Raw genomic sequence first — 22,028 nt, 5'->3', positions numbered from 1 at the left:
CCAAGAACTTTTTATGCTTGTGTTCCTCCCCAACTCTTTTTACATTCGAACATGGCTCACAAAACAAAGGTTGAGGACCTCTGTTGTATATGTGCATTCAAATGACAAATAAAAACAATGTGGTTGTCAGGTAGGCATTTTTACTTCTATTGCAATGAGCAAATTCAGATGCAACTCTGCTTAAGATCGTACTGTGCATGTGTCGGGATAAACCACCCCCACAATGGATGTGTGAGATCATATTCCATTTGCCATGACGCATGCTTTGTTACCACAGTAATATATGTTATAAAATTTCTATTGGTTAAGTATTTATTCAGAAGGTATAGTTTTCCTTTAAATAAGAAAGACCTGTATTAATATGATGTTGAGATATTCTTTCTAATGATTACTGCAATTCACAAAGATTATGCAAATGCAGATTTTTGTCATTTTTTAATGCCTCGGTTTTTTTTTAATGCCTCACACAATTAACTTCATATGCTTCATTAGCGTTCTAAGTTAAATGACATGAATTTGATGGTCATAAGTAACTACATGCCGTTCCCAAACACAGCAGATTATGAGTGTGCCTGTGGTTTAAAATGAGTTTCTGAAACACACTTAAAATGGATTTTATTCTGATATCATGAAATGCCGCTATTAGTTCTGCTAAAAGAGCCTGCATTATATAATTTATCCAGGGTCGGACTGGGGGGTGCAGGGCCCGACGGGACTCCCGCCCCAGGGGCCCTTCAGGTGCAGTGTCTCCCAGGGCCGGAACTAGGGGTAGACAGAAGAGGCAGCTGCCTAGGGTGCAACAATTGGGGGGCGCCAAGCAGCAGCCTCTCCTGCCTACCCCTAGAACAGTTTGCGTTGTGCCGCTTCGTATCGCGCATCGCACACCGCCCCCTGCGCTCGAACTGCGCATGCGCGTTAAAACACACGGGAGGGGGTGCGATGTAGTGGTGCAGGGGCGAGGTGGCCGACCGGGTTGCCTAGGGCGCCCGGTCGCCTTGGCCCACCCCTGGTGTCTCCTAACAACCGCCCCCCCCCCACAGGGTCCCCCACCCGACGTCTTCCCCTGATGCTACAATTAGTATATGTTAAATTCTCATCTATACTTATCTCTGCTTTATAAATTGCTGCCTGTTGATTGGTTGCTATGAGTTACTGCTTCTGGGCAAACTTAAGGGAATCTGAAAATACACCATCTTAAACCTGTCAAGGTCATGCAGAAATCAATAGCAGGAGTCCTTTTAACAACTGGAAGATCTTTCATTGCTTCAAGGTTTTAGAGGTTTTGGGGTTTTTTTGATGCTGACATCTGTGTGACAAAAAAATTGTGCTTACTGTGCGACAAGTTGAAAAAGTTATGGTTTTCACAACTTTTCGGTTTATGCTTTTTGAGTTCAGATCTTCTGATAAATGGCTGGTTTCCTAGGGTGCCCAGTGTTGCTTTTTATCAATTAATGTGTTAATAAGAAGTTTCAAGACATTGCTGAAGCCTAGGATTATAAGTAATTCCTAAACTAAATTCCACATTTTCTAACATACTAAAGCAGCTAAGTTTTCACAGTTGGAACAGTATTGAAAACTTACCCACCATGCATTTATTGTCATGTACTGTTACCATGAACTGACAATTACAGATGAATGATTTCTCGGTAGCTAATACCCAGGTTGTCAGGCTTGACAAGCGGGAAGAGCCAATATAGGCTCGAAATGTGATGTGTCAGTAAAGGCGTTTTTTATCTTCAGTGACTTGCAACCTATGTATTATGCCAAAGATATATCAATTTTAGTACTTTACAACTTACAAAGATGATCCACAGTAAGCACGTGGAATGTTGAGCTTGGAAATGTAGCCTCTACTTGCATTTGTTTAACAAAAGCACAATAAAAAAGACTTGTGCTGAAAATATATTCTACTAATGGCAGGGGCGGAGCTATGACGCGGAGATCGGTGATTGGCCAATCGCCGCGTCAAATGTTATTGAGACCTGCTCAGTTTTCCAAATTAGGGAAGCTTGGCAGGAGGTTTTGACCCGGACAGCCCTTCCTTAAACCAGGCTGTCCGGGTTAAAACAGGACAGGTGGCAACCCTACCTGCCATTGACTTCACCTTGACAGCTTTTAGATGGTGTATTTTCTCTTTTAGATTTGTTGGAGTTTTGTTGCATAATCAATGGCAAAAAATTGTGTGGGGGTGTTACAAAAAAAATTAATTTTTGTGCAAAAAATATGAATCTTGAAAAAAATATATTCAACCTTTAGTAAATGCGTCTCTAAATGTCATTGCACTCCCTGTATTCCCACTCCCTCCTTATTGTCTATAATTGTGTAACATGGGCATTAGGTCTCTTGTTCTGGAGCATAAACAAGAATTTGAATGATGCAAAGCTTGTCTTAATAACAGTTCACAGTCACAGGAAGCAGGCAGCCGCTATTTTGTGAAGTCCAAGACTGAAGGAAAACAAATTTAAATAATGTATATATTGAAAGTAAAGTTTATTTTGCTCAACTAACATGATGGAAAAAGTTTTGGAATTATTTCTTAGGGTGACCTATAAACTGTCAGCTTTCAGATAATGAGAAGCTAGTTATACAGAGTACTTAACTGTGGAATGGTAATTTGTTTAACAACCTGCTGCTGCAAGAACCAGAGAGCTGGAAAGTGAAAGAGCTTTCATAGTTATGTTCAACCCAAGCCCTATTCAATGGACTTGTGTTTAACAAGGAAGTATACTGTCCTTCAATATAAAGGTTACAGCCTTGTTGTGCCTAGTGTTTCCATGTTATATTGGGTGATATCACATGCAAAACGATACTATATTATCAGAGATAATAAACAATGCCCCTCCGGCAGAGGTAAACTGCATTTCCAAGCATTTAGATAGCTTGGGTCAAAGGTGGTTAATGATCATGGCATTTGTCAGACAGTTTGTTTTACGCTGCTGATTTTGACAAAATAGCAATCAGTTCTGTCTACACAAAAAAATCTGCCAGACACACACTGTACCAGGGAAAGCAAACAGCATCTTAGCTGGTAGATTTGCATAAGTAAGAAGATAGGAACCAAAAAAAAAAAAAGTAAAAGCAGAAGAGAAGCTAATTATGTCAGCTATTTATTTTAGAGAAAGCAAAAAAAGTAAAGTACATTATTAAAATACTTGAAACATCTTAGTAATAACATAAACATCTCTAACAAGATGTAAAGTACATGAATTTATCTGCGTAGAGATCTAGTCATGTTGTGATAATGGCGATAGATGGCCAAAACCAGTTTCTGGATCTGTTGTCCTATGACCAATTTGGCTACACCCATTGTTTGGCAGTATTTTTAAGTTTTATTGTAAAGCACTCTGGCTCAGAGTGGCTTAGGGCATATTTATCAAACAAATTCACTGAAAAAACAATGTTAAGCTGTTTAAAATAAACGGAGAAGATCACTGTCCGAATGCCAGATTTGCGCCAATTTTATGCCGTTTTTTACACAGTGAAGCCTGGTGATGTGTGGCAAATTTTCTCACTGTTTTTTACACAGCATAATAAATATGCCTCTTAGGGGCAAATTTATCAAGATGTGAGTTCAGAGCTTAATACATAAAAACTCACCCATGTTCTATTCATTCCTAGGGGGTTTTTAGAAGTGTATTTATCAAATGGTGAGTTCTAACTTTTACCAGTTGATAAATACACTTCTTAAAATTCCATAGAAATGAATAGAACATGGGTCAGTTTTTATGTATTAAGCTCTGAACTCACATTTTGATAAATCTGCCCCTTAGTGTACACTTATTTGTGTGACCACAATTACAAGCCAGCACAATTACTTACCAAATATATTTCCCGTCATGTGCAGTTAAAATCTCACTCTTTGGTCCTTTTGGTAACACACAGGCTGTAGTATTGAATTGTGTGGCTAGTTTAACACTGGTTTGTAGATTAGTTACTGAATAGTGTTAATTAGCTGCAAGCTGCTTTCATTAATTGTAATTTCCCCCAAAATCTCCTGAGATCACTAAAAACAAATGAAGTAGCAGGGAACTTGTCAGTTCAGCAAGTAGTTAAGAAACGGTGCTGCTTTTCATGTAGTTGTACAGTTGTAGAACTGTTCATTTTAAGATATTTGCAGACTAGTGGTGAGTTAATATGATTTAAAGAACAGAAACTCATTTGATTAAGGCTTCTGTTAGTGGTAAGGTCTGGTTCAAAATAAACCTGGCTATATGGAAAAATGGAAGGTTCAAGCTAACTTACCTTTAACTGCTACTGACTGACAACTTTCAACTCCACCCAACATCCACCTGCTTTTGGTGGGTGCTAGCACTTTTTATTGTGGAAAAAAAAAATCTTTACCAGTTTAGCTGCATGTTCTGCAATCTTTGTAGTTTATTGATACCCTTCTTAAGAAGGGAGGCTCTGTATACTCAAGATGAGGCCTTACCATAGATCAGTAAAGAAGAGAATCATGTGTTTATCCCTCAGTTAATGTAAATTTTTATGCAAGACATCACTTTATTTGCTTTAGTAGCCATGGAAGGACACTGACTAGAGTTACACAGCTTGTTATCCACAAAAATCCCTAAATCCTTCTCATTTAAGGAGGCTACTAACACTCTACCACTTAATGTATAACTCACATTATGTTATTTTTACCAAAGTAAACAACATTGACCCTCTTTGCCTATTTTAATCCCCCTGGCTCTGCTAAAAAAGGTACATGCAATTAACTCTAAGGGCTCTGGCACACAGGGAGATTAGTCGCCCGCGACAAAATTCCCTGTTCGCGGGCGACTAATCTCCCCGAGTTGCGACTCGCGAGTCTTTTTCGTCGATTTCGGGAAATCGCGCCGCCGCGTGTGCCATCCCGCCGGCGACTTACATGTTCGCTGGTGGGATGGCGGGTCATGGCAACTCGGGGAGATTAGTCACCCGCGAACAGGGAGTTTTGTCGCGGGCGACTAATCTCCCCGTGTGCCAGAGCCCTAACTCTCCCATGTTTTCTGAAATAGTGGTAAAGGATTTTTACCTTGGTTAAATATGCCTTTTATAATAGATCTAAAGGGCTAATTAACTCTTTTCTTAAGTAGATCAAACACACAGCCACTTAACGTATTCAGGGTTGATTAATAATGGCTTGCAATCATAAGTCTGTCAGTTAGACCCAATTATCCAGGTAATTCCAAATCCTTTGATGTCATACATTAATGTGGTGGTATTGAAGATGAGGACCTATTGGCGCAACTGTTTGGTTCATTTGTATAAATATACTGTGAAACTGGCATAGAGATAAAATGGGAACATAGAATGGTTACAATCTCAGGGGGACCTACAGAACTCTCACATTTTCCTTTAAGCTCAAAATTATTATATACTGTATCAACATCAGCTAGTTCAGTGCTGTCCAACTTATTACATTTAGTGGCCCCATTATTTCTCATATAACATGTTGGAGAGCCGGATTCAATTAAAATGATGATGTCATATGGACAACCGTGAGCTAGTTAATATTTTATAACCAATGACTACTTCATGACAGGAGCAAAGCCAATAGGCAGGGGAAAAACAAATACCCTTCCTTACTAATATCCCCATTTACTTCCCCCTGAAAACACAAAGAACCGCTCCCAGTTTTTTGGGATTGAAGGGCCACAGTTTTTAATATAATTAACAGATAATATATTTACTAATGCATAGCATATCATAATAACTTACGAACAAATGTAAATTTACAATGGACGTCTTTACATATATGTCTGAAGTACCCTCTTTAAGAAATGCTTGCAAAGAGAGTTGGACAGGCAAGTAAAACCAGGCAGCCATGAAACTACCTTGCTAGACCTGTGCATTTTTCAAGGCTATATTAATACCAGGCGGCTATTTTCTGTAATGATAATTAGATATAAGCCCCCAAATGACAAGTATTCCATTACCAGCTGTGACAAGAAAATTGGATCCATGAAAATATATAGAGAAAATGCACAACTATGCTAACAGCAGCAATGGGTGGGTTGGTGGTACGTTGTTTCGGATGACTGACTGCCGCTGTACCCTGCTTCCTTCTACGCCATTGTAACTCTTCCCCTTGTTGTCACATCCTGCCCTTCCAACCTCTACCAGCCTCCTCCCCTTACGCTCTGCTACTGATACATAGCCCTCTATTAGGGCAAACTATATACAAGAAAAGTAATACAAAAGTTTATACAAGTAAAATAATAAGGTGAAACAGTATTAAAAAGGGATAAACATCTGCTGCATTATCTGCATTTAAGAATAACCAGCAAAAGTTTGGTTATGTTTGGTCTCGTGAATGAAGAAAGGCATTAGTGAACTTTTACTAGTTCACTAGTAGGGTGTTCATAAAACCTAAAAAATACTTTTTTTAGGCGGTATTGAGGTAATATTTTGAAATATGACTAAAAATTCAAAAAACAATATATTTAACAAAGGTGAACTGGATTACAATCCAGTTTACCTTTGTTAAATATATTGTTTTTTGAATTTTGTTATTCATTAATGGTACACAATTATATTTTATGCAGAATTTAAAAATCTGACAAGTGAAGCTATATTAAAATGATGGGTGAGGGAATGTAAAAACATGTGACCAGAGAACATTTCAGAGTCAAGAAAATTAGACCTGATTATCTATAGTGCTAATCATACATTAATAACACCAACAATAAATTAAACCAAAATGTTAAATTATAATTGGTGTCCAAGTACAGTTTTGAAGTGTTCTGTGGGTATATCAATAGAAGTTGACCAAGAAAATACTTAAAAAGTTGTCTGTTTCATGAAACCAGAAAGAACTGCGTTTTGAAGTTAAAAAAACTCATAATCTAAACACAATGCGATAGTGACTTTTTTTGCAATCACAAATAAGTTGATTATCAAATTGCTTGAATGCAGAAAACTGAAGCTGGCCATATGCGGGCAGAACTTCATCTGCCAATTCGAGTTCTTTAGACTGATTTGGCAGGGCCCTAGAACCAAACAATCTAATTAGTCCGATATCGCCCACCCAAGGCAGGCATATCAGGGAAAGATTCGCTCGTTTGGCATCCTCATCAAATGAGCAAATCTTAACACATATGGCCATCTTTACTTTATGTTCACTTCTATGGCATCTCGACAGCTTTTAGGTTTCAAGTTTTTTTTCTTTTTCACCAGTAAGACTTGATAAATCTAAAAAAGTCATAGTGAAAAAAGGATATTAAGTTGTATTTATTTTACAAATTTTGGGAAAAGACATATATAGGCAAAACTTTAAAAACAAAATCAGAAACTAAATATCATTTAATACACTTCTGTATTTAATTCATTAGCTGTTAAATACATTTGAAAACACTTTCAAATGTATTTTGCACATACTGTGCAAAAGAGTGAAAATGACACAGATTGCCACTATAGTATATACTGTACATTTCTAGCATACATTTTATTAGCATTTGATACTCATGCAGAATAAGTGGTTCTTCAAATGATTATATGTATTGGAGAAAAGTTCTTATATCCACCAGTTTGTCACATGAATCTGAAAACAGGTGGAAGGAAAAAAATGGGAGGAAAAAAATCCTTAGTTTATCAAACCATTATACACTGTCTCTCTAATAGTGTAATAAAATTGTGGTCCTTGGCTGGAAGAGGAAGCTCATTAGGAAATTGCCAGAGTGTTAATGTTAGTTGTGCTTCATTCTGGAGAAAAATGTTCCTTATTACTCCAGCTCCAAGTGTGTACCTTTAGAAAAGTACAGGGATTTGAGTCCTGGAATAATAAATGCGATGTGCGGAGCTTCTAAATTAAGATCTAAAGCAAGTGCTCAACGTCAGCAAGGTGGTTGACAGCTTTTATTGTTGGGGGAGTAGTTTTTGATGTATGGTAATTGAGTGCCTTGACAGTTTTTTCACTTGTTTACAGGCCTTGCTGGCAACTGTATGTGGCTGTCAAGCTTTAAAAAACAGATGAGAAAAGAAACATTAACTCCCTGCTTGCTTATTGCTTAAAGATACTAACTTGGAAATACAGTACAGCAGGGAAAAATGCATTGTCCGTGTTCTGACATGCCTGTTTTAAAGAATATATATTATTTTTATAATTATTATTTTTATTTCAACATAAAATCATCGTTAATGTATTTATTTAGTAGTATTTAGGTATTACCAATGTATATACAGATATGGGATCCATTATCCATAAACCCATTATCCAGAAATCTCCAAAATATAGGACAGCCACCTCCCATGGACTTCATTAAAACCAAATAATTTAAATTTAAAAAAATAATTTCCTTTTCTCTGTAATAATAAAACAGTAGCTTGTTCTTGCTCCTAACTATGGTATAATTAATCTATATTGGAGGCAAAATAATCCTATTGGGTTTAATTAACATTTAAATGATTTTTTTGTTGACTTAAGGTATGGAGATCCAAATTACGGAAAGATTCTGGAAAAGCCCAGGTCTCAAGCATTCTTAACAGCCCCTGTCAGAGCTTATTTGGGACCAATTAAAGTATCCCAACTGAAGAAATTTAGATAATGGGATACTTTTTTTTTATGGGAGTTGAAAATTCTCTTCCTATGTAATGATGTCACATCCATTTTCTACATATGGTGAATAATTCCCCCCTCCAACAAAATGCCCCATATGCTATTGTCTTTAACGTTATAAAAATTTAAAGACCTGAAATATATACTTAATATTGGGCTTATTCATTTATCCAGTGCTGTATGAAAAGTCCGCAAAATCATGGAGGTGGAGTAAAGTGTGTTATGATGTGTACAGTGGGTATATTATATGATATACTATTTCAGGGTTCCCACAGCTATCTGCTTTAATAGGTGCAACAGACTTGTGCCCAAAGGCACAAGTGTAACGAATACACACTTGTGTAGAGATGTAGCGAACTGTTCGCCGGCGAACTAATTTGCGCGAACATCGGGTGTTCGCAAGTCCGCAAATTCGCGAACTTTCGCCGATGTTCGCCATTTTGGGTTCGCCGTGTTTTTTTTTGGCGTTTTTTTTTTCATTATTTTTTGGCGGTTTTTTTGGCGTTATTTTTTGGCGGTTTTTTTTGGCGTTTTTTTTACAAAGTATTTTTCAGAGAAATTTTTGCTTGATCCCCCTCCTGCATGCCACTGTCCAGGTCGTGGCACCCTTTAAACAACTTTAAAATCAGTTTTCTGGCCAGAAATGGCTTTTCTAGGTTTTAAAGTTCGCCTTCCCATTGAAGTCTATGGGGTTCGCAAAGTTCGCGAATATTCTTGAGTTTTGCCGAAAGTCCGCGAACGGGTCCACGAACATTTTTGGCGATGTTCGCTACATCCCTACACTTGTGCTGTTGCATTTGTTTTGACATAGCAAGCAAGCTCAACAATATACTCAACCCCCCAATAGTGCTGCTATTTGGGGGAAATGCTGCATTGTGGGTAAAAATATAACACACTGCACTTATGTTAGCAAATGATGCTTTAAAGGATAACTAAAGTCTAACTTAAGAAGTAGCGCAAAATTATTGTACCTTATGTTTTGGGGTTCTGTACCAGCCCAGGGCAACAACAGCCCTTTAGCAAGGAAGATCTGTTCCCCTGAAGTTGCCCCCAGTAGCCCACCATCTTCTTATCTGATGACTCACTGCACATGCTCTGTGTCAGTTACTGAGCTTAGGGACCAACTCACAATTTGCTGTATATATAGAATATAAATGTCACAATATAAGGTTGATTAGTAAGTAGTATAGATTATTAGTGCCTGGCAGTTCTGAAACCAGTGCAATTAGCATCAGAAATTAATAATTTGCCCTGTAGCATCAGTTTATATGCCAGGCCAACCTCATTTTCTGCTTGATAATTTGCAACACCCCCTAAGCTTAGCTTCTCAACAGCTGTTTAGAGCTCACTGACACTTTCCAAGATGGGGAGCTCCTGTGACATGTTTGAAGTCCTGGATAATTGCTGCTATTGAGATGCTAAAACTTTAGGCTGGTACAGTACATAAAATATGGCATTTTTACCCATAAATACTTTTAGGAATTTAATTCTCCTTTAAGCAGTTGCCATAGGGAGACAAAAGTTGCACCTAACTCAAAAATTGGTGCAAGGTGCACTCCCAGGTGCAAAAAAGCCCTGTTCTTAATACCTACCCTGAGCAAGCATCAAAAGTACAGGGCTTCAGAGCACCTTTTTATTCTGAATAACAAGCTTTAGGAAGATGCAGTCACTTTATCATGTCAAGTTGTACTTGCTGACGAAGTTAAGAAGCATATTAATGTTTATGCAACAACATGTTGTTACTAACGACATTAGAGAGAAGAGAGAAATTTAAGTAACCATAAAAGCCCTTAATGCACGCTTTAAGCAAAGCTCTGATAAGTATGTAGATAATGGTGCATAATAAAATAAACAATCTGTCATTATTAGAGCAAGCAGGGAGATTCAAATAAGTTATTGTTAAAGCAGAATTGGACAGAATTAAATGCTGGCCATGTAGGTGAAAGTGATCATAAATATTTTCAATAGTGATTTCTTAAATGTTAAGGAGGCATTGATTTTATTTAAAAATGTTTCTGCTTGCTGTTTATTACAGTACCATGACTTTAATGCCCAAAATGGAAGGAAGATCTATAAAAAGTCTAAAAGTATAAAAAGAGATTATTTTTACATAGCAACTGGAATTTTTTGCTGTGACTGTTTACATTTTGTAAAATGCACTACATTATTAAATGCTCTGCTTTCCTAAAATCAGTACACAGCATCTTGTTTAGTATTTGTTTAGTATTTGTTTAGATAAGATGGGTGTCAGAATTCCAGATTTTAGGTTTATGGAAAAAATATAATCCTGCTAATATCATAGCAGTATCATACAATGTAAGCAGAGCTGTGAATATTGTATTTTCTTGTTCTAGCCTTTAAGTTCTGGATTTTAAATTGGCACTACTGGAATGCATGCTTGAATTTTTATTTATATTGCTGAAGGTTTAACCTTTTTGTTTATAGGATCAAGTCCAGACCTTGCTCTGGTGGGTAAGTAAAAATGAAAGGAGAACTAATATTTTTAACAAATAAGCCAGAAATAATATACATTATGATTGGGGCTTCTGTTAGTAATGGGTAGGTCACTAAAACTATGTACCCACACTTTCTTAAGCCTCCTGACCATTACTTTTAAGTCATCCTGAACCCACCAATGATGTAGGAACCCATATCAGCAACCCCATTTGTGACCCAAACTGAGGTCCCATGGAAATTCAATATAACTGTACATCACTAGCTTCTATACTAGCCAAGGTGACCACTTTGATGAATTTATTCATCTCTACTGTGGCATCAGCATCTATAACATGAAAACCTTGTTTTCTTCTTGATCATTTCAAGCGACCCCTAAGGTTAGCAGCACAGAACACAGTGAGCATGTGCAGTATCAGTGATGCTCAAAAATGGCCAACCAAAATCCAAGATGGTGAGCCTTGTGCATACTGAGCTGGAAAGAGTTGTGATGTTGGTGGTGTGAGGAGTGCCTGGTGGCACTTACCTAGCGTGGTGAGATCTAGTGCCCCCCTCAACCTACTCTGATGTGAAAAAAACAAAGCAAGGGGAGTGCTTTGAATTGGCTTCATCAGAACAGCAAGGAGCCCTGAGACCTGAGAGTGAGGGTGTTTATTTTTATGCTGAACTAGAATTGAAGCTGAGCGCTAAAGAAAGAAGACTAGCACTACAGTGTGCAGAGAGGCTTTATTTAGATATATTAACACAGTTGAGTTGCAAAGCAACAACAAGTTCAATCCCTGCACACAATCCCATATATATTGTAATCATTTTAAGTATATACTGGCGTTAAAAGGTAAACTAAAAAATCAGGACCTGATGTTATTCACCCCATTCTACTAAAGGAGGTTATTCCTGATGTGATGCCATAATTTCAAATGGGATTCTGTTCTCTGCCAGGAAACGAGGCCTATTAGTTTGACATATGTGTGAGGCTTTTGAAAGGGTTATTAAGTGATTGGACATTGAAATACATTCCAACTCAAAACAAAAGTATGTTCCAGCATGTACAATTGATCCTGCCAGACATATTTAATTGCTTTCTATGAGGAGGTGAGCAGAAACCTAGACCTTGGGTGCAGTGGATGTGATTTGCTTAGATTTTGCTAGAGTCTTTGATACAGTACCACACAGAAGGTTACTGATTAAATTAAGGAATATTGACCTTGAACATTCTATTCATAGTTGTATAGATAAAGGACAGAAAGATATATTATAAAGAGTGGGGATTACCTGAACATTTTCTAGTTAGACCACTGTTGATAGGCAAGTATCTGGTCGGTCTGTGTTTTGTCCTTGGCCAGTTATTTGTAGCTTATTCATAATTGACCTCAGGTAATTGTAAGTCCTATCTTTGTGCTTGCTAATGATACTGCATTGTGATGATACTGAATTGTGGCATACAACAACTTCCATGATTCAATCATTTATATAAATAGGGGTCTGGGCAGCAAATTCATGAATGATTAACAACAAAGATAAAAGGATAAAAGGATTTACATTTGGGCAGAAACATCTTAAATAAAAATTACACACTAAAGATAATTTAGATTAACAAGTTAGGTGTTTCATAAAGTGCCATATAGCCTTTCTTCCTGATTAATAGATAAACATGGTAGTAGTACAGGTATAGGAACCCTTATCCGGAAAGCTGTTATCTAGAAAGCGCCAAATTACAGGAAGGCCATCTTCTATAGATTCCATTTTAATCAATGAATTCAAATTTTTCTCTGTAATAGTAATAATCCTTATTGGAGGCAAAATAATCTTATTGGGTTTAATTAATATTGGAATTATTTTTTAGTAGATTTAAGGCATGGTGATCCAAATTATGGAAAGATCCCTTATCCAGAAAACCCTTGATCCTGAGCATTCTGGATAACAGGTCCCATACCTGTAATAGTTATTATGTTACTCCATGTTCAAATAGCCAAATATTGTTGTTGGTACATATGTCTCAGCATCCTCTCTTTACTGGACCAGAATAGTTGAAGCAAAAAACAATCTTGCTGTTTAGTATCCTCACCTCAGCAATCTGTCTATCTTCATGCAGGAGTCGGAGTCAGATTTTGATTGACAGGTTCAATACACCATTGGTATATACCAGTACATATTTTGCTGTTCAGACACTTTTTTTCTGACATTTGTATAATAAGGTATGTCTTTTTTCCATAGTGCCCTATTCAAATAAAAAAAAAAATCTTTATTTTAATTGATTTCATCTCTACAATAAAACAGTCATTTGATATTAATTAAACCAGCATGCATCCCTGCTGATGGCAAAATGATACTATTTTTTAATGTTTACACGTTTTCAGATGTTTTCAGTATACAATTCTTGGATAATATAAAAAAGAGGTTATTATAGAATTATACCGTGTTATTATAGAAAATGGAATCCACCAGCATGTGGATTACATCAATGCAAGATGAATTCTGTATCCTTTGTAGAGCTTTTCGCTTTCACTAGCGTTTGTAAATAAGCTCTTTGATCACATACCTTGTGCAATGGTGCCAATTGTAAATCATTGCCTTTTTTCCACTGGCTGAACAGTCACTAAATATTTTTGATGAATTAGCAATTCTTATATTATTATTATTGTTTATGTTTATTTATCAACACCTGTCCCTGCCCCAGTTGAGCATACAGTGTAAGGTCCTTATAACAATTAAACACGCCATGGTCAGTTTTATCAGAAACAGTTATGTAATACAGATTATTGCCACACTTCTCACAATATTTTTTTATTCAGTTAAGGAATTTTATTCCCTTATTGTTTATCAAGTAATCAAGTCATTTACGTGGTAAGTAAACATTTGCCACATGCTGATGGCAAGTGGTCATTCCCTTGTGAACACTTGAATCGAATGATGAATAACATCTCTTTCATTCCATTTAAACACAACTGTATAATTAGTTTAATTAACCATTAAGAGCAAAGTTTGCAAGCTATGGCTTAATTAGTAGGGAACAAGTTACTGTGACTTATAATACTGATTATCCACAGTTCTGTATAATTGTATATCTCAAGATTCTCATCTCTTGTGCCAGTTTGCTAATAAAAGCGCTGTGGTCAGTTTGTGGTTGTTGAATCTTATGTTAGGGATGTTTTTATTGTTTACTCTAGGTTGACCTTCTCTCTAATAACTTTTTTGTAAACTAAATAAACATCTCAATAATAAAGATAATCAAAATTAAGGTTTTATGTCCTGTGAATTTTTTTCCAATAATTTAATAGAGCGTACTCCTGTGTTACATATATATATAATACCACACAACAAAGTTTCTTTGTTCCAAAATATTTAGAGCTGACACTTATTTAGATGAACCATCATAGGCTACATCTTCTACATGCAGATCAGTTTCTCTGTAGTCCGGTCATTAAGCCATTTGACCAGAGAGATGTATTTCAAGACACATGCAACACTGATGGCACTCATGAATAGACAGTGGTAAAAAGTTGCAGCTCCCTTTTTTGTTTTTTCATGATTATTGGGGCATGGTCTTTAAAGTAACCCCACAGAGTTAAATGTTAATTGTTTTTATGTGAAGTGTACATGGCCAACTTTTATTTAAAAAAATTATGTTTTATACTGTGACATAAATGAATAATCTAAATAAATGAAAAAGCTAAATTAATTTTATATATCCCTCCATATTAACAGAAAAATCACAACTAACTTCTATTTATATTAAAGATATAATCTAAGCCCTACTAAGCCCATCACAATTATTTTTGTCAATAACCTACAATACTTATATGCTATTCAGCTAATCTCTTTCTTACTATTCTGTCTTCCCACTATAATCCTTATTTCCAGTTTTAACAAAATATACCAATCATTTAATCTGGGGCCTGTTTCTTAGGTTATTAGTGTCTCTGTGGCTATTCGTTTGCTTATTTAAAAGTTTAGTTAAGCATAATATTCTATATTAGTTTGATATTTTTCAAAAAAACTGCTTTACTGATTTGTCTACAGTCAGTATGGTTTCCAAAAAGTGATGACAAAAATAGTATTTGGGTATGCTGTTGCTATGATGATCGGACTTGCGAGGCATTAATGACTAAGCAGGACGGAACCTTTCATTACAGATGTTGTACTGGAGCCTGGGAGAATGCTGGGAAAGGACTTCTGCAAAAAAATTCCATTAATGTAACAGGATTAACCAGAGTAAAATCTAATCCACTCGCCCAATGCTAGTCTCAAATTATTACTTATATGTTGGGTCATTGGCAATCAGATGTTAGGAGAAAGATTGGAAGGAACTAAGAGTGAATGGTTTACCTCTTTTGGTTTATCTCTTTTACTCGTTTGCTATGTTACTATCTTTACTATTCTTACTAGCCTGCTATCAGCAGAGATATATTCTAAAAAACATTCAGAAGTGTGAGGCTTTGTTGTACATGGTTCATAATAAACTTATAAACTTTTTTTTATTGAGATATCCTTGGGGTAAATGGCTGCTTACTCACGTTTCATTGATTAAGTCTTCTAGAAAATAATTTCTTTGAATCTGCAAAATTGCTGGGTGGGATTTTTTTTTTTGCCTTTGCCACAGGGTGGGTGTGGGGCTAGTGTTTATACACTGCATTATAAGCAGAGCTCTGCCCCCGACTTGGCATGATTAAAAAATGTGGGAGATTTTGCAGGAAGCCCCTAGTCCCTACAACACATCAGCTATATGTCACTTTGGTAATGCCGTAGTCATTAAAACCTGAAGTTTTATTTTCCTGCTTTTTTGTATGTTGTCAGTACTTCTTATAATTTTGTTTTTAATTCTCAGAACTCTTGAGTGAATCATAAAACAATGAAATTCATTCAAAATTCTAATTGAGCCAATCTATTCTGAAAGTGTGCACTTTTTTTTCTTGATTTGTTGGATTAAGAATGTAAATATGATTTTTGTATTGCCACCATTATTCCGATGCACTAATGTGACAGTTTTGGAAAAAAAATAATTCATCCGAAAGTTAATTTATTACAAAAATAAAAATGCAGATTGCCACAAACTGATTTAGGAACAATGCTGGGTAAGGTGTTCTATAGCCAGAAACAAGTGCATCTGTTAACAAGCTTGTAAAATGGTAAAACAATGTATTTGTAGATTTATATATAATGCATAAAAATAAAAGTAGGTCATATTTTATCTTCTAAATAAATTCTTTTTTTCTTTAATAACTGTCCCTGCTTCAATCTTACAATGGTTAACATAGTGACTAATGGGAGCAGGAGTTGTGCAGGAAATATATTGTCAGTTCCACTTTAAAGTCAGAAGCTATCTAGTTTAAATTCACTGTGAAAGCAGTATTCCTCATCACCACTGGTAGGGATTTTAAAAACTGAAAGCTGCATGAATATATAGTGTGTCTGCTGGTGAAATTTCAGGAGGAACTCTTGGGAGAGATGCTAGATATTAATGTTAAAAAAAAACATGGCTTATTAGCAGCTCTGCATGGGTAAATGTAAATCTGTAAAGTTGTAGAATTTCATCTTCTTCCTCGGCAGGATTTTACACCTATTTCCGTAGAGTGTGTGTGTTTCCTCAGAAGTCATTTCATTATGTTTTTAACAGGAATAAAGGTCTATTTTGTCCTAGAAACACTTTTCTTTGAATTAGGACAGAATCTTGTTTTTTGTTTTTTTTCAAATGTCCATGAATTTATTTACAAATTACAATATGTTGTTATAGGATCATACATTTCATCTGAATTATTTGTGATTATTCATTCTTAAAGTTATTTCTTTTTATGCACAAAATAATATAATTTGTAAAGATCTCCTAAAAATATAATGCCCAAAGCTGCAGTTCTATCCAGTAAATATTTTTTATATTATTTTTTTTTTATAAGTTCTATATAACCATACTAAGTAGTAGGGTATTTTTATTATGAAACTAATACTGCAATATTTGGGTTATTTTGTTTCTGTTCATTTATTTTTAAAATGAAAAAGCTTTTTAATTTGTATATATCTCATTTTAGGAATATCCTTTAGCAATTGTGAAATGGACAGAATGCTTCTGTGGCTACCCAACGGGTCAGTTTAATCTTTATGAACCCCTGGATGAATCGCTCTGTGCTGGGTACCTAAATGGCACTAATGAATCAGAGGCACTAAGGGAAGAGAATTACTGCTCTGTTTATCAGACACCTATTCAAGGTAAAGCTGCATATTTAACTGATTCAGGTTCTTGAAGATTGCAATCCATTGCACTTTACTGCAAAGTCATTAGTTTATTGAAAATACAAATAAAATGTGGATTTGTGGATCTACTCTGTGTTATAGAAAACTAGTCATGAAACATAATGCAAAAATGAATGCATTCATTAAGATTTAAAAGAGATATTTACATAGAGATGGAACAAGTGATTATAATTGATTTATTTTTACTGGTCCCTTGTGAAAGTTTATAGTATAGCATTTATATCTGACCTTCCTCAGTGACAAATAGAAGTCACATCAATTCCCCAGGGCTTTAAATTTAATAAAAGTGAAGTAAATGACATTCAATTTATAGCTTTTACTCTTGCTGCCAGCAAACTAATAAGCACCATCCCAAAAGAGCTCCATCCCCCCTACCAATTACAGTTGCTTATCTCTGTGACTTTAGGGCTATAGTTCAGAGCATGATCCTAAATATCTGTGCATGGTACATAGAGATCAAGGATATCTTGGTACATCATTTGTTAATCAATATGTAATAATAGAAAAATAGTAATCACATGTACCACAGTCCCTTATATCTGTTGTATCTTTGTAATTGAAGAGCCCATAAGTTGTATAACATGACATAATACACCCAAATCCATATGAACTACAACTTCACCCCAAAATTAGGTTGAGACTGTATACTTTAGGGTTGTTCCTAATAGAATTACCATTGTGTGATAGAATTATGATTATGTGCAGTGTTCTTTTGTCTGTCTGCCTGTCTCATTTTTTCTGCAGTGTTTATTTTTCAGCAAATATATATTTTCCTCTTCTAATTTCAGTTTATTTTTAATTTAATGATTTTTTTATTGAAAAAAATCAAAAGAGCGAACTTTTCATGACATTTTCAATACGATTACTGGGTATTTAGTGTGTGATTATGTCAGCTACTGCCTTCATATATAATTGTCTTTAATTACACTCTTTGATTGTTTTGTCATTTGTTTTTAAATCTCAGGTTTGTTTACAACTGTTCTTACTTCTACTTTTGTCCACTAAATGGCACTGATAGACATTTGAGTACATTTTATAAAAAAGGCAACTAGTTTATTTGCAGAAAATTAGCAGTTTAGATGATGCTACTCTCTTCTACATTGCCATCTCAAGAATCCCATTGGATTAATTTTATGCATGTAATTGGGTCACCTAAAGTTAATTAGTATGTGGGGAAAAGAATTGCACAAATTACAAAACTGTGACTTTTTCGAATTGTTGCACCAAAACCTCTACTTTTTTCAAATTGTCGCACAGAAAACCAGTGTCAGAAATCTGAAAACCTCTAAAAAAAGATGAAACTTTTTGAAGCAAAAAATTATCCTCCAGGGAAGGACATGTGCTATTGACTTCTACATGATCTGGACAAGTTTTAGCTGGCAAATTGTCAGATTCAGATTTTTAGCCATTTTGTGGATTAGTAAATATCGAAAAAGTTGCACCTTTTTTTCTATGATCTTTAGTAATAAAAAATTGGAATTAGGGGAAAAATAAATAATCCCACTGTTAGTAAATGGCCCCCTTAGGGGCTGATTTACTAAAACACGATTTCGAATCCGAATTGGAAAAATTCCGATTGGAAACAAACATTTTGCGACTTTTTTGTATTTTTTGTGATTTTTTCGGCGTCTTTACGATTTTTGCGTAAAAACGGGAGTTTTTCGGCGTCTTTACGATTTTTGCGTAAAAACGCGAGTTTTTCATAGCCATTACGAAAGTTGCGCAAAGTCGCGATTTTTTCGTAGCGTTAACACTTGCGCGCAAAGTCGCGCCTTTTTCGTAGCGTTAAAACTTAAAATGTGCGACATTTCGCGCAAGTTTTAACGCTACAAAAAAATCACGACTTTGTGCAACTTTCGTAATGGCTACGAAAAACTCGCGTTTTTACGCAAAAATCATAAAGACGCCGAAAAACTCGCGTTTTTACGCAAAAATCGTAAAGACGCCGAAAAAAATCGCAAAATTACCGATCATTACGAAAAAAACGCAATCGGACGCATTCGGCCTGTTCGTGGGTTAGTAAATGTGCCCCTTAGTGTCAAGCAATTTACAATTTTACTCTACTCAAAGTTTAACAAATTTCTAATTTCAAACATTGACCACAAATAGAATATTGTTTGAGGATATTGTATTATTTTCTTTTTTTAATAAATAATAAAATATATTACACTCATCTATAGTGCACACCAATGATTGTTATTAAAGCAAATACTGGTATTGTTGCTGGTACACTTATGCAAACACATACAATCCCAATATACTAAACTTGCTTTTAAGATCCAGTGAAAAGCAAGAATAGAATCTTAATATTACTGCTTAGATTCATTTCTATTCTCAACAGAATATTTTAGAAATGTGTATAATAGCAGGATGTGATATGCTAAGGTAAATTTTTATTACCTAAATATTTTTTTTTCTTTACTCAACCTCTTCACCCATGTGTATATACATTATGGACCTATCTTTTGTCCCTACGTTATAGCTATTGATCTGAGTAATAACTAGATGACACATTATCACTTACATATTTTCCACAGATGAAATACTTATGCAGTGACACAAGTCAGAGCCACCTGAGTGAAGCTATTCAATAATTCATGCATCCTTAGGCAGAGCTGCTTGCATACTGTATTATCATATGACTTCAGCCAAGCTCATGTTAGATTCCTAGTCCTGCAGGGAGAAAGAATCAATTGAGTAATAAACAGCCTGGATGGCTCACAGGTCTCTTGCTATTTTAACACGTTGCACTGTAAGAAATGACTCCTTCATTTGCAATAATGCTTTTACGACCCTTATAATAGTTTTATGCATTTTACTTTTCACTGCAACCTACATTCTAAGAATATTAGACAAGATAATTGAACTTTTAAAAGAAAATATATATATATATATATATATATATATATATATACAGTATATATATATCCATATCCCTTAGGGTGGCAGCACCTTACCTTTTATATAGGAAAACTGTAATGGAAACAACGCTAAAACCATTACTATTATATATCTGTTGCCTATGCTTAGACAAACTGCAAACAATAACAAGACACCACCATAGACAGATACATTTAGAGAATCACACAAATTACAATAATTTATAAACACGACGTATGCACCGAAACAAAAGACAATGAAAATGAAGGGGAAAAAATGTCACTTTACTAAATTCAAATCTGAAATGGGTACTTTGCCTAATCATTTTATATCCAGGACTTACCATTTGCTATCTAGATCTAGGTATTTTCCTCCTGTTGTTACCCCTTAAATCATACCTTTCAAAATGTTAATCTTCTCAGCATAGATAGATTGTTTTTAATGTTTCCTTTGAATTAATGCATACATATTTTATTAGTTTTAAATGAGAAACATGGCTGGTATGTTATTCTGGGGGGCTTGCCTTTTAAACTTTGAACATGTTGGCTTGTTATAAGCAAATCCTGTATGATTTCTTCTTTTTTCTAAAACTATATTATTTATTTTTTGAAAGTATTGTTGTTGAACTCATTTGGTTTGGTAGTATGCAATATTTACTGTACTGTATAGTAAAATCATCAATCTGCTCCATATACCATTTACCTATAATGAATAGTGATGAGTGAATTTTTGTTGGCAGGCATGGATTTGCAGCGAAATTTGGCATTTCTTTACAAAATGGGCACAACTTTTTGCATTGTAAGCTATTGTATCAAAAAACCCTGCAGCCATGTAAAAAAAAAGTTGCAGTCACATCAAAAAAAGTCGCAATCACATCAAAAAAGTCTTGTGCGTCAAAAAAGTCAAATTTTACAAATTTTCTACTGTTGTGCAAGTTTAGCTGAAGTCTAACAAAACAGGACAGATTCACTCTTCACTTATAATGAAACAACAAACATTGCTCACGACATCAGATGTGTATATGATGCAAAACTATTTGTAATACAAACTGTATTCTTATATAGTACGTGCTAAAAAGTTTACATAGGTCATCGAGTGGTTTTATTACTTCATTTCAGATACCAGGTGCACCGACAGGAAATTCCTTCCAATCAAATCTAAAGTTTTTATTGCTTTATCAAGCTTCCCCGGGGCAGGAAACACATGGGTGAGACACCTTATAGAGCATGCCACAGGATATTATACTGGAAGCTACTATTTTGACGGAACATTGTATAACAAAGGTATTTATAAATACGAATATTTGTTGCATGTTTCACGATAAACATTTCTGCTTGTTATGTATTATGACATGCTGTCTGCCTATACACACAATTTTTGGGGGAACGGTAGATGGTAGGCAGGTATGCAGAGGGTCATGGTAGATTGTAGGCAGGTATGCAGAGGATCATGGTAGCTGGCAGGCAGGAATGCAGAGGATCATGAGCATAAGAGACAGTTCATGGTTATTATTTGTCCCTTCTTCAGGGCTCTCATCTTCCAGGGTAACTCTCACATTCTGGAACCTTTTCCTGGGGCTTCTCACCATTCCCAATTGCTTTCCCAAATTGCTTTCATCTACGGTGACTCTCACTCTGGGCTACTCACTCAGCCCTGCTGTCTCCCCCCTCCTGGGATTCCAGCTCACCAGCTTCTGGCACACTTTGACTTCTCACCAAGCCTCAAAATTCCGGCACTCATACACGTGGTCACAGCTCCCTCTGCTCCTTGCAGTGGCAGGCAGCACCCCAGCCCCTTTGGGAGTGCCTTACACAGTCAGGAAGCCTTCCTGCCTTGTGCCCTGCTTTGAGAGACCTTTCTCAGTGACTCCTGGTTCTTCTCTGGGTGACTCCTCACTGGAATACAGAATGGA

General features: G+C 35.7%; 1 protein-coding gene across 1 annotated transcript in view; it reads left to right on the top strand.

Annotated features, from left to right (window-relative positions):
• Positions 1-22,028, top strand: part of wscd1 (WSC domain containing 1) — a 68,673-nt gene that overhangs the window by 41,048 nt on the left and 5,597 nt on the right. Inside the window, 2 exon segments of the mRNA NM_001078907.1 lie at positions 17,014-17,191; positions 21,235-21,399. Of these exon segments, the coding sequence (NP_001072375.1) occupies positions 17,014-17,191; positions 21,235-21,399 (343 nt within the window).

Source organism: Xenopus tropicalis, chromosome 2, assembly GCF_000004195.4.
Source record: "Xenopus tropicalis strain Nigerian chromosome 2, UCB_Xtro_10.0, whole genome shotgun sequence".
Lineage (NCBI taxonomy): Eukaryota > Metazoa > Chordata > Amphibia > Anura > Pipidae > Xenopus > Xenopus tropicalis.
Note: the sequence above shows the minus strand (reverse complement) of the source record. Positions and strands in the feature narration are given on the sequence as shown.